Consider the following 14,210-nt stretch of genomic DNA (forward strand, 5'->3'; position numbering starts at 1 on the left):
TGTGACATTAATAAAACTGGAAGTAAAAAATGACTCAAGAGCCCACATGAAAGGAAAACATTAAGCAATAAGAACTTGACATTAAGAGCCTTTTTTTTAAAAAAAAAAAGTGGTTAGAAATAATTAAAAGCAGCAAGGCAGCAGCAGGCGGAAGCTGTGGTTCAATCTCCAGTCTACTGCCAGAACAAACACTCTATAGAGTTTGCAATAGCACTATCAGTTCCGTAGGTTCCTTCAGATGCTGGCTTTCTCAGTGGCTGAAGTATAACCTATGCTTTGATTGGAAAGTTTAGACCTAGACATAGTTGAAATGGTTAGGTAACATACCTAGGAGAATAGGGAAGTCACTCCTTGGCCGACATGCACCAGCAGTGACTCCATGATAGATGTGCTTTATTCACAGGAGTCATTGCTGCCAACAGCCATCTCCACTGACCCAGCAGGAAAAAACTAGGCAGACGTTTTTGACCATGTAACCTCAGTTTCTGTTAGCCAGATACTTAAAATACTAGAAAAGTCTGCACAGCGCACAATGCTTTTGCTCCCTATCACACCAGCTGAATTCACACAAGCTCCTGTTGAGTCAGAGCCCTGAGGCAGCATTTCTTCGGAACAGCAAGTAGCTTTCAGGAAAGTGAACCTACACAGCCCATGCCATCATTTACTCTTTACATTGATTTTGGGGTACACCTTCAGAAGTGGGAATGCCATGAGGCATTCTCAAAACAGTCTTGAAACATGGGAGCATGAGTGAGAAGTTTCTGGCCCTCTGTTATCTACCATCTATGGGATCTGCCACATCTCCAGTGTGAATCTGAAGCCAAGTGGCCTCAAGCCATGTTCTCAACACAGAGCTCTGCTCTGTCCATTTAGGATACGCATTATACCCATGGCATGTTTCCCATGTGTTCATTACATTACAAGCTTTATTGGTGATATTTTTCCACAAAATGCAGCAACTCCTTAGATCTAAGTCATGCCCAATTTTGAAAATACCTAGAGAGAGCAGGGTATTAAAGGACAGTTTTAGAAGGCATTTAGTTTCACACCTGAAATTATTAACTTAGAAATTTGAACACGTGCTTGGAATTTAAACATGCGCAACCTACTCGGACTTACCAACATCTAAGGTATAAAAAGGATCATTTCAACAGAAGACCACCAGCAAAAACAGATTTCAGTCCAAGGCTAAGTATCACCTTCCCAAGAGAGAACGGGGATGTATACATGAACGCTTTTAAACAAACACAATACACTCCTCTTGCATGAGGAAGCGCTGAGGAGTGCTGCCAATTCCTCAGCTGTAATTTCCAAGTGATCTTCAAGGATTGCTCACCAGTGCTGTGGGGTAATCCAGTCTGGGAAGCAAATGTACACAGGACAAAGTAAGAAGTTGTCCCTTACAGCAAAACAGGAAAGGACGAGGAAGAAAGCTTCTGGCCATCCACAGAACCACTGCTTCCAGGAAAGGCAACCCTCCTTGCCCCAGAGCTATATGCTCACACTGTATAGTTGATAAATATTTATGACCACCACCATCTTTGGTTTAACTTCAGTTTCATAACCAAATTTGCTTTCATCCAATGCTTACATGCCAGCTAGAACGAAGCAAAAATAAACCCCCATTAGACATGTATTTGTTGCCTGCGTATTGCATCACGACTCAGTTGCTCTCATTCTACACCTATCAGCATATTCTAGGTCAGTCTTTGGTTTATAGCCAGATAGTGAAGATGGGCTGTTCTAAGAATTCAGCCATATCCAGCTTCAGCTGATTCTTACTGATGAGAAGAACAGCTTAGTGATTGCCAGGGCAGTAAAGGAAAGCACACTTCCTACAAATGATGCATCAAGAAGGCAGCCAGTAAATAAAAAACCCCGCACCACCAAAAAAACCACACCCCCCAAGAACACGCCACCCTCCCAGCAAACCCCACATTCAATTGCTTTTTAAATCATAGCACTTTGATGAAGCAAAGTCTTGAGACACTCAAGTGAGAAATTAGTGTTTGGGAGGTCTCATTTGACAAGAGAAGTAGATGCCGGACAGCAGGTGAATTTGGCACTTGGCTGCATGCAGCACTGCTATGCTTGCTAGAAATAAGTTAGGGGGAAGGGACCAGTAAGGGGCAAACTTCAAGCTGAAAACTCTGGCTTGAAATTATAAAGGACTATCTAACATTTTCTTTTAATGGCCTTTTATATCCTTCACAAACCTTAGCTCTGAGTACCAAGAGGTAATTTCATGCAGCCGTTCCCACAGAAAGCTACCACGTCTAGGGATCCCCCAGGTCAAGACGTGAACTGACACCTGCTGGAAACTTTTCTAGCAGTTTTACATGGCCACAATTCCTGAACTTTGAGACAAAGCACCACTCAACCTTCAGCTTCCTCTCCCCATCCCACCCCTTTTCTTTTTTTAAATAGACAAACATATCTAAGCTGACAAATAAGTTTAGAAACTCCTTATTTATGGCCCAAAGGGCCCCAGTCCTACTCCTAGACTGACATTTGAAGAGTAGTCCTTCTCAAAGAATTTAAGACACAAGTTTCATTTTCAAAGGAAAAACGCCAGTAAATTAAAGACAAAGTGTTCAGATTTATTTGGAAATTCACAGTTTCTAATGGCACTACAGCTCTGTAGTTACATACTCTTGTTCCACAACATTGTATGCTGCACTCAGGTGGTATGTATTTTCCTCATCCAGATTTGAAACCCTTCTGAATTCACGTTCAACACGTCTGGTTCATGTGCTCTGACTGGCTAATTGTGCAGATCAACTCCAAAAGTACATCACCTTAAAGTATTCATAAACTAACGAGAAAGCAGCAAAAAAACCAAAGGCTTTAAATAAGTCACATTACATACAATACCCAGGAAAGGCATTAGATCTGTTAAAAAGGGTACCACTAAAAGTGCTCAATAAGTTAACTTATTTTTTACAACGTGAACCTGTAACACCTGTCAAAAGGAATAACCTTTTGTTCCACTCGCTCAGATACGCACTCAACATTTTAGCAATCACACATCCTATAGTATCCAAATATACAATCACAGTCAAAATAAAAAACACTTGGATATGAAAATACCAACCATACAAACACTGCACATTTGTTAGCCAATACAAAAGCAAACGTTACAGCAATACCCACTTTGAACCAGCCTGACTGGTCAGACTTCAAGGCTTTGCAAACTCAACACATCCAGAGCTGGCTCAGAGAACGGCCCAGCTGCACCAGCTCGCCCTCGCATTCTTCAGCTGAGCTCTTTCCTGAACTCTCAGCACAGAAGCAGTGAGCATTCCTCATTCACTTCCTTCAGAGAACTACAGCAGGCAATTTAGATAACAAACGCATTCATCAGCCTAAGATCCTATCGTACACAGGAAATCCTAAAGAGCAACTGTCATTCATTAAGTACATCAGACTGCAGCTCTGATTTGTAACTGAAGGGGGAAATAAACATGATTACCACCTCTAGTGAGATATTTTCCCCGACCGAGTTTGCAAAACCAGAATCTAGTCAGGCAAGTCCATCTATTAGTATTTTTACAGTATCCAGTCCACATTACTGAGTCCAGCTGAAGGCCAACACATGTCCCTTTACAGCACTGTAGTGTTGCATCTTCAAAAAAAGCTAGAGAAATTACAAAATAAATCAAATGACAAACAATTGTATCTCCCCTCTTCCAGTGGCATTATAAATAGACAAAAGGCACATAAATATGGGAAGGTGCAAGAAATAGGAACAAAGCTAAAGGAAGAGGATTAGGCTTTTATCCCTATTCCACCCAACAAACTGGGTTTCAAAAAATCTCTGCCCCAGGAACTGTGAAAAAAAACCTTTATAAAACGAACCCTGCCCTCCCTCCCCCCAAGCTGTTCTCATAGGAAATTATCAGCCTTGTAAAGCTGCAGCTTATAGCCAAGATTGACACAATCCCATCTATTTAAAAAGGCAGAAACCAAATTTCTGAATACTTTCCAATTAGTTGAGCTCTTCGTCTCCCACTATCCTCCCACAGAATACCACAGACTGTTCTCAAATGAACAAACACTCTCCTGTTTGAGAAGTTCAGCTAGTTTTAGATGTGTCCAGAAACTGCCGTGACACCAAGTGTTCCCACTGTTATATCTTTGTTTCCTTTGATTATGTCATGCAGGCTTGGCATTGACCCTGACTTAGTCTGTATTAAAGTTTTTATGAGCTTCCCTTGGTCTGAAACTTTAGACCGTCTTCGTTTTATAGCCCTCTTCTCAGTTTTTGTCTTTTGGGTCTGTCCATTGCACAGACTTGTACATGCTGAAATGCCACAAAAATAGGACTCCTCAGACTGCGATGACGTTTCGGAGCTTCCTTCAGATGGAGGACCCTTATACGAAGAGTGATAAACTTCACCAATGTTAGAGAAGTCCCTCTGGTTTGTGAACGGCTTCCTTCCTTTAATTTCCCCGTTGGCTATTGGATGCAGAGGCTCTGTTGCTGGCTTAATAGTCTCTATTTTTTCACTTTTGTATTTACAACGCTTTTTCTGAAACCACAAGCAAAAAGAGAAACAGTTAGGTTCTGGAAGGAAAGCACAGCATAAAAACCGAGCCTGGGAGCCGGCGCAGGGGAGAGCAGCTGAGCCATGCACCACCTGCAGGCAGAAACATGCTCAGCTTGGCCTGCCCTCCCCACAGCCACTGTACCTTCTTCTCTGGGGAAAACTTCAGGGGTTCTACAATGTACAGGTCCTCTGGATCTACTGTAAGAGAGGGAACATAAATTTAGCAGTCCTGACACTGCCAGCTCTAGAGCAACGCAATTCTAAATAAATAATAGCATGACAAAATATTCCACTTATGGCACACATTTTTGCTCCCATTACGGTTAATGGAGGTACAATACATGAACACTGAAAGTGAAGTCAACAGAGGAATTCCCCTATGCTGCCATGGCAGCTGTCAGTGATATACACTTGAAAACACTTGACATCCTGTTAGATTAGGCCATCAGGGAGGTGCAGAGAACATCTTTTAGGGAAAAGGAACAACAGTCAGCAAAAGTTAGCTTCTACAAAAACAAAACCAATATAACAGTGTTTAAGGTGCAGTCTGCCCATGACAGGACAGATACTAGAAGCGTGTGTACCTATCAAGGACACAGATGTTCAGACTGACATGAGACCAGCCTGGGATTCCTCCATCAGGGCTTTGTAAATCATTCTTCCATGCCAAAGCAGGAGAGAATTTGGAAAAAGTGTGGTTTTGCAAAAAAATAGTCTATGCCTTACCTAGTCTCTATTGCAACATGTTCCCAATTCAACTCACGAGTTTTCATGCAGTTTTATTCACAGTACAAAAACCCATGAAGCAAGTTTGCTGCACCCAGAAAAGCAGTGTCAGCTGCATACTTGGTAGTTACTATAATCTGCAATGTTTTTGGTTTTGCATGTTGATGATGGCCTAAGAAATCAAAATTCAGTTGTCCCAAATGTAACATGAATATTGAAAAGACCAGATCATTTCTCATACCCAAGCCAAGATAAACAGTCTAAATTTTCTTACTACAGTTGATAAATTTGGTTCCTAAATATCTGCCAAGGTTCAAAGACATGCTATCAGGACTTGAGAAGTATGGCATTCTGACTGCCCACGTCTGGCATTAAAAAAAATTTTTTTAGAAAAGCCACTTTCTGCAAGCTTCATAGCTTTGTAGACCTGAATGCCTGCATGGATTGCTACTAACTGCAAGAAAACATCTGTAGAGTAAAACGATAGCAAAGACTACATTTAATGTTTTAGCATACTTGAGCACAGTTCTGTGAGCATCTGGTAATTTGTTCATGAACCACCTTGTCCGACGGAATGTATACGTGAACTACTATAATCCAGTGTACTTCGATATTAACCTGCAATTCCATTTTCATACACTTGCAGTAACACACACATTGTACAGCACTGATACAGTAACACAAGAGACTAGGTGTACAGTATGTGAATAATACCTTCTTTACCAGCTAGCTGAAAAGACTGCGATCTGACCAGTGGAAGAGAAGTTCTTCTTTTCAAATTCATATCATCGTACGAGGAAAAACACCTAGGAAACAAAATCCACAAAGCTTTTTTAAAAACATTTTTCTCAGGACTTTGTCATATGGATTTTACGTTAAGAAACATCTTTGGCAGAAGGACAAAATTATTTGCTGAGGTGCCCAAGAATGTCTGGCAAAAAGACACAGTACTGTATTTGTAACAAGCTATCAAGGCATGCTAAGTGTAGTAGCCCCAAAATGCTCCTAGGAGAGCATTACTACAGAGCAGTAATGGCTCTTTGCTATCAGTTTTGAGTCTGCAGAAAGAAGACTCAATTAAAGCAGATGTGCCAGTCCCAGCAGACTTAGGAAATATCACTAAAAGCTGCAAGAACAATTAAGTTTCAAACATAAATACATTACCTTTTGGGGCTAGGGTAGTGATTACTTTTGGGAATTTTTGAGAGGTAATCTTCACAGAACTGAGAAGTGCTTCTGCACCGCTGCACACAAAGCACCAAGCCCAGAATGACACAGAGAACCAGTGAAATCACAAGGTAGGTCTGCCGATCAGAAACCTGGAAGAATTTGATACAGTTGTTAAAGAATAATTTAAGGATACTATTATTCTTGTGTTTTAAATATTAAATTCTTTAAGAGAACATAGTTGACATATCTCAAGTCTCTTTCCTTCAATTTCACTAAACACTTGTTCAAATTTGAGTACTTTTTCAGAGGTTTGATGCAGTCTATTGGTTACACAGCATTCAAGGACTGAAGGCTGAAAACCACTAGCTGGTAACACAGGACAAGATTTCACTGACTATGGTACTACCATAACTTAAAGAAGCAGCCACCCCTTGCAAAGAGCATTCAAACCTATCTGAAAGTAATATACCTTCCATAAGAAAGCGTACTAAAAGTAACTTCTCTGTTTTACAGTTGGCATGCATGTAATACTATCTCAATTTTGTGAGATAGTGATGCTTTTCATCAGCTGATGTTCCAGTACTTCACAGAATACCATTATATTCACTTGATTTTGTCTTTCTGAATACTCTTCCATTTCACAGCCTAGCAGAAGTTTTTTTTTTTGAGTATGTTCATTTCTGAAGATTGACAGGTGAAGCTTACTGGAATTACATGGAAGTTGAAATCCAAGGGTATTTTGCAGATAACTTTTAAAAAAATGAATTGCACAGTTTTTCTATAAAAATCTATAACTTAAACACACTAAGAGATCTTAGAAGTCATACAGAAACTTTAGAAAAGACAAGGAACACAACTTCCCATTTTGTAACAGGCAAATGTCTCAAACTAATAGACTCAGGTAACCAGAGCTGAGTTCAGGGAAAGCCATGTGTTCAAATTCCAGGATACTCATCTAACATACCCTGGTGATCACCTCTATCAAATCCTGGTTAAAACCACAGCACTCATGAACAGGAGCTTAGCCAGCCAGGCACCAAAGAAGGAGCCTAAGTGTTAGAAAACAGCTCAAGAGATGTCTTCAGCAACATGCACAAGAAAAGGATCATGTTTATGGTACTGCTTGAAACCCCAAGCTGGATAACGTAAGCATTTCACAGAACATGTTCCTAATACTGTTGCCAGGAAAGATCACAATAACCAGAGGGGAGAAGGCTGTCTTAGTCACGTGAGTCTGCCATTCAGTAGCTAAGAGCACATCCCTCCACATACTCATCTGTTCTTACGGCCCACTTCTAACAGTGGCCAGTATGCTCTTGCACACTAAACCTCCTATGGCAACAGTCTGTTAATATTTCAGTGGACAATATAAGTGCTGGACACTGCAAACCATCCCATTTTACTGAAGTTGTGTAATAAAGCCATGCAATACAGCTGGTTATATAACACAACAAGTGCCAGAGTAGTTCTTGAAGCATGAACTTTACCATTCCCTCTGACAGGTCAAACATTCTATATGTGCAACAAATCCTATTACTGCCATATCAAAGTCAGTGGTTAGTCTTCTAATTTCATTAAGAATCATTTCACAGAATGGTATCAATTCCAATGCACTACAGGAAGGCTGAGATATTAAGCTATTCTAAGTTTTATCATTAGTTCAGACTACAACCATGGGGCTAGTCAAGTTGTAGTAGAAATCACTACCAATCTTGCTCTATACAAAACAGCTCAAGCTACTCAAACTTTCCTCCTCCCCTCCCTTGGCCAGCTGCTAAAGTAAGCTGAAAGCAACACTACAGACAACTTGTCAAATGAAAAGCTTCATTTAAAGACTCCAGGCCTCTTCAAATTGAGATATGTTTACGCAGCTGTTTCCTTTGAGTTCTCATGCCATATTGCTGAATTATAATTACCTCACATTTTAACTCCGCCACAGTTGTTGACAGATTAGAAACTAGCTGCGTCATGTTGGTGAGCTGTGCTTGTAACAGCTGGATTGCTTCTGTTTGTCGCTGATCCTGTATTAAAGAGAGTCATGGCCACGCTATTTAGTCGTCAGGTTTCCACTATGATATACTCTCACATGTACCAAATTAGCATTCTATCTGACACAGCCAGGCATTTTGTAGCCACATAACCTATTCAGCATTGTTTTCAACACAACTTTCGTAACATTTGAAACATCAAACTTTTTACTTATCAAATAACGTTTTGTAACATTATGCCAAAGGCATTTCATTACAGTGACTTCTGCTATCTTCATTAAAGGCAGATTAAGTAGCCAGCTCCATGCAATGACTATCAGGAAGTTAAGTACTGCCATGTTACAAAATACACATGCAGATGACCAGGCAGAGCTCAAGTCTAAGGGCTGACGCACAGCTTCTGTTCTGGGATCAGGTAGCCAGCCGCTTAATGACAGGAGCCCAAGCCAGCCAGGAACAAGTCCTTTGCACTTATCTCCTTCCCAGAAAGAGCCCTAACAGGATTCTTAATCCTATGAGAAATTACAAGAGGTGAGCAGAGTATTAGGGAGGTTAACCAGGAGGAGCACCTCAGAGTGACCAGCATTTGATACTATTAAAAAAAAAAAGCAGAAAAGAGCATGCATATGATCTCAGGGAAGTTGCAATTTTCTTCACTGTTGATGGCATGAGCAAACTACAGGCCTCAGACTGCACTTCAGAAATTTTCAGACAATTTGAGATTAAGTCTGCTATGCCACATACATAGTGATTATTCAGCACTGCTGGCAGCACTGTATTTCACAGCTGCTCAGGAAAGCGAGGATGGCAGAGCAGGGAAACCTCCTTCAGCTCCCACTTCCTTAAATCACATTTTAAGGAATGAACTAAAGCTTTTGTTACATGCACCACACCTCTAAATGCAAATTTGGCATAAGCCATTACTGTACCCCTCTCCCCTTCTAAAGACTAATATCTTCAGCAGCATCAGGACAATTGTCTATCTATACTTTAAATCAGAGATGAAAACCAAACCAAGTTCAAAAAAAAATGTTTTCAGCACAGCTACAACCAAGAAACAAGAGTTGGAAATGACCTGGGTAACTTTTTCATTGACAAAGACATTTAAGAGTTTTAGCCATTACAGTTGACAACTGATTTTTTTCTTCAAACACAAAAATCAGGAAACAGAGCTGGAAATGACTTTATTTTAAAATGACTGTGAACATCTCTAAAAATATTATAGAGAAAAAAATTGGAAGCATGGAAGGGATGCTTTTAAAAGGCAGATATGCAGCTAAAAAATCTTCAGTTGAAAGAATTTCTGCACCCCCTTGCAACTCTTTAAAAGTAAACTTTCCTAATTAGGAAGACACTTAAGTACTCCAACAAATTGTACCTGCTCTTCTGCTATTCTTGAGGTGTTCTGAAGTTTTATTATTGTTTTATTGAAAGCCTTCTGCATTTCTTCCATTTGCTTTCGGTACCTAAAACAAAGAGCATAAAGGTCTGAAATTCTAGTTCATGTAACTCCTCAGCACTAAACTTGTCTTCAGAAAACACAACTATGCCAGCAGAAAACTTCTCTTTGCCCCAAAAAATTCTATTTAAACATGAAGTGGCATTTCCTTTTAAGTTTCACACATAAAACAGAAATGTGTCTCTTTATAGGGTTTTTTGTGGGTTTTTTTCCAAGGTTAGTCAAATCTATTTCAATACCTTAGAGCTTAGCACCAATTTAGTGGAATTCACTATGGAGAATTCTCTGCAAAGACTGACTGCCAAGACAGACAACACAACAGTCAACATAACAAAGAGCCACTTCCTTGGAACCAATTCTGAAATAGGTATGTTTCCTGATTCTCCTGTGGCTAAGGAGCATAACAGATAAACACTAATATACATATATCCCTCACAAAAATTCTTGGTTCCCTCTCCAACAAGAGTTATTACAGATAACATGGTAATTTCAGTGGAAACAATCAATTCAGTAAAGAAGGCATTGTAGGTCTGTGTCATTCAGTTTAACAGCAACAGGAAGATGTGCCCTTTTGTTGAAAGGATTATGGACAGGATTAGTGCTTACATCCTGGCAACATTTTAACCTTTTAAAAATCCCACAGCAGTATTCCTCAAAACAAACTAAATGTGATTGTATCTGAAATACAGAAAGGGAACCCCTGTCACCTGCAGACATCTAGGTCTCCAGTAGCTGCCTAGGATTAGGTACTTTTCTCAGTTTTCCATAAAGCTTTATGCTGTGATTTACATTATGCTCCTCTTCCACTGTACCACTTTCTGTATGTGTATGTTCTTTTGTATAGTTGGCTAAAAACTTGTTTACATAGGGTAGACTCTTACCAGTCTTCCTCAGACTTACCTCTGACTAAGTTCTTCTAAATAACGGCTGCTGAGAGACATGTTTACTTCTAGGGCTTTTATGCGATTATTAAGGCGCATGAAGACGGACTCCTTTTGATTAGATCCATGAACAAGATTTCCATTAGCATAGCCTAGATCTGTTGAATTCTGCAATTCAGCATAGAAGTCTGTAGCTGTTCTCTGTGGTCCCCCAGTGACTGGAATTGCCATTAAAGCTTCTTCAGACGCCTGATCATCCTCCTTTGTTTCGGCAGATACAGAAGACTCAACAGGAGGCAAAACAGGTTTCTGCACTTCTGGGGTGCTTTCCTTTCCTTCCCCAGCATCACTGCCTAACATGCCCACTGTATATTCAGGCTGCAGAACAGTCTCTGCAGGCTTTAAAATTACTGGAGTAGCAATAGTCTCTCTTGTGCTCATGTCCTTTACCTCAGTGGCCGCACTGGTCTCAGAAGCTACATAGTTTTCCTCTGCAACAGAGCTCTCAGCCTTTTCTGTTTCTGCACTGATCTCAGGTATATCCACCTGGGGAGTCGCCCTTGGTGCTACCAGGTCTGCATCTTCTTTTGCAGGCTCCAACACCATATCTGTTGTTGGCAATGGCTTAACTTCAGAAGTAACTTCTAAGAGGAGGGATTGAGAGACAGTTTGAGGATGGCTTGGCTCCAGTTCAATTGAATCTGTGGTCTCGTTGCTCATCTCATGGACCACACTGCTGAAGTCAACTGCAACAGCAGATCCAGACGGTCTCTCAACTTTGCTGTCTAATTGCTCAGGCAGAGGCTCATCTATTGACGTATGTATAGATTCAGTCAGAACTGCCTGTGGCTGCTGAACATCAGCAGAGTAACCCTGCCCCTGTTTACCTTCAGTTTTACTACGCTGCCGATGCATGGCTACTGCAATTGAACACCATTTAAACAGATATTCTGAAAAGGTGGAAATACAACATACTGTTGCCATGTCATAACAGTACTTCTCTGTCTCAAGTTCAAACCATGCCAATGCTTCTTCTTCCTGATCATCACTGGGCAGCAAGGTTACCGTTGACTGACTTGTATCTTCTTCATACTCTTGTACTAGCTGAACAATAGGACTTTCTTTTGTCAAATCCACAATTAATTGCTCTTTATCTATCTGTGGAATATCTGTAGTAACAAGTCTACAATAAAAGAGTTAAAGACAGGATGTTACTTCAACAGTTTTACATGCCTGCTCTGGAAGACTGCAAAAGTAGGATCTTTTGGAAAATTAGCGAAGCTTATTTCAGTGACCAAAGGCCAGTTTGGATACAGTCAGAAATTCTGTAAGTTAGTATTTTCTCTGGTGTTTTTCAATCCCAATTTGCAAACAAATTAATTCAACCATTTCTTCTGAAACAGCAAGCCTTCTCAATCAGATATTGCCCCTTCCTTTCCCCCTGAAAAAAGTCACCAGTCCAAATATCACTAAGTTCTTACATAGCAAGCATCTTAGTCTTCTGCTGCAATATTCAAATGCAAATACAAGAATCACAACCTTCCCACTGACCTTCTTCAGTCTCTCAGAGTGCTAGGAAACCATAAAACCACTAAATATAGCACAGGTCATGTCTTAACATTTAAGAGCTACAGTCTCAGCTTTAAGTGGCCAAATCAATTCTAAACAATTGTAATCAACTGAAAAAAACCCCATGGAATATCTATATACAACTCCTCCTCCCAACCTAATTCCATATCTTTGCATAAATATTTTCATCAAGGAAAGCCTAGCAAAAAAATACAGCTTCTAAAACAGAATTTTTGTCAACACAATTTAACTGAAGTTTCAGCAATACAACTTACATTCCTAATTAGTCTCCCTTGCAGGAGAAAACCTGCAAAACCTGGAAGAACATTAAGTCAGTTTCTACCCAAGAAATTTGCAATGGCCAAGAAGAGCTAAACACTCCTACTTCTTTTGAACAAAGTAATACAAACAATTGAGAACATTAGTGATGCATTTTGACATTTAGTCACATGTTAAAAGAACCCATATCATAATGGAAATAGCTATAAACAGTAACTAAAGCAATAAATTTCCCTGGTCAGTGCATTACCATCCTACAGATTTCACCAAATACTTGCCTTTTTACTTGTTTAAGGCAGTGTGCTGTATCTGAGCATTCTACTACCAAAGATTCAAGACTAGTGCATGTTAGTCTCTGCTAGGGACACACTGAAAAAAAAAAAACCCACAACACCAATCACTTACTCTGGTGAAGGAACAGGAGTTGGTTCAGGCAGTCTTGGTGCAGCTGTTGAAGTTGCAGGGGTGGCAGTGACATTTTCAGACACACTTTTGTTCCCTGCTGCAGGAAGGAGAAAAAATGTGAACGGGAGAATTCAAGAACTGTTTATTTTCAATGAATTTTGGGGTGGTGGGGGTTTTTCCAGATTATTAGCTGCGCTACCAAATTAATTGCAGATGTCATTCAAAGTTATTTGAATAAAAGTGCTACCAACAGTTTATGTATACGATGTTATGGACAGTCTCAAAATATTTCCTGGAAGAAGCAGCAAGTTAAGACTTTACAACCAAAGCTGGGTAATACAGAGAGTAAAGATCTCCAAATATAGCTGAACAAACATATGTTAACTTTGTATCAGCTCCCTCCTCAGCAATTCAGTGTCTTTGTTCTACTTTTCAGTCAGTAGGATAAGAATTCTATGGCACTAATCAGATATGCCATAAAAGGTAAAAAAAAAAGGTCATTTAAACATAGATCATCCAACTCCTCACAAAAATTAAACAAAATAACAGAGAAATTAAAACTTTCCAGAATGCTTTTAATCTTAAAAAAAAGAATACCTTCAGCTTCAGACAACTCTTCAGTTTTGGCTCCGAGCATATTAGCAGCAATATTCACCATACTTAGGATAGCATCTGAAAGAGAAAACAACTACTCAAAGAGGAGATACTCAGAGGGCCCAGATATTAGCACCACTGAGCAATATGCTGTTTCGTAACACTTGCTTGAAACAAGTAGCAGCATAAGGACATAAAGAAATCCCATTGTTCTATTACACAGGATGCATCTGTTGCTTTTAAAAGATACATTTATAAGCTAGGAACCTCTGTTTTAAAACCCATATCTAACCTTTACCAGCTAGACCTTCTAACACCAGTGAGAAGTACTCACTGATCATTAGTCCACTGAAACCAGGGAACAATAAGACAAACAGAAGAATATTTAAGCATGGGATTTTTTCTGACAATCTGAGCATGTGAGGGAGGTCCCAAGCCAGAACGTTAGAGTTTGAACACTCAAACAGAGGAGCTCTAACAAAGACAGGTTGGATCATTTGTCATAACAGCACTAAAAAAGTGAGTCAAGAAACATCTGCTAAATGAGCAAGACAGAATTCTGCCTTTGAACACAGGATGTCCACAGCAC

At 39.9% G+C, this 14,210-nt stretch overlaps 1 protein-coding gene across 4 annotated transcripts in view; it reads right to left on the reverse strand.

The window, feature by feature from the left end:
- Window positions 1–2,579: 2,579 nt before the first annotated feature.
- SUCO (SUN domain containing ossification factor) overlaps window positions 2,580–14,210 on the reverse strand; it is a 42,813-nt gene continuing 31,182 nt past the window's right edge. For 3 of the 4 annotated variants that reach the window (XM_075038431.1, XM_075038429.1, XM_075038432.1), the window contains 9 exons: window positions 13,625–13,699; window positions 13,028–13,124; window positions 10,794–11,957; window positions 9,813–9,900; window positions 8,363–8,467; window positions 6,441–6,595; window positions 5,991–6,082; window positions 4,693–4,748; window positions 2,580–4,532 (listed from right to left, as the gene is read on the reverse strand). In XM_075038431.1, coding sequence (XP_074894532.1) covers window positions 4,086–4,532; window positions 4,693–4,748; window positions 5,991–6,082; window positions 6,441–6,595; window positions 8,363–8,467; window positions 9,813–9,900; window positions 10,794–11,957; window positions 13,028–13,124; window positions 13,625–13,699 — 2,279 coding nt within the window. In that variant the 3' untranslated portion in view covers window positions 2,580–4,085. The remainder of the gene's footprint in view (window positions 4,533–4,692; window positions 4,749–5,990; window positions 6,083–6,440; window positions 6,596–8,362; window positions 8,468–9,812; window positions 9,901–10,793; window positions 11,958–13,027; window positions 13,125–13,624; window positions 13,700–14,210) is intronic. The other variant, XM_075038430.1, reaches the window with a different exon arrangement.

This window comes from Buteo buteo, chromosome 10 (genome assembly GCF_964188355.1).
Source record: "Buteo buteo chromosome 10, bButBut1.hap1.1, whole genome shotgun sequence".
NCBI lineage: Eukaryota > Metazoa > Chordata > Aves > Accipitriformes > Accipitridae > Buteo > Buteo buteo.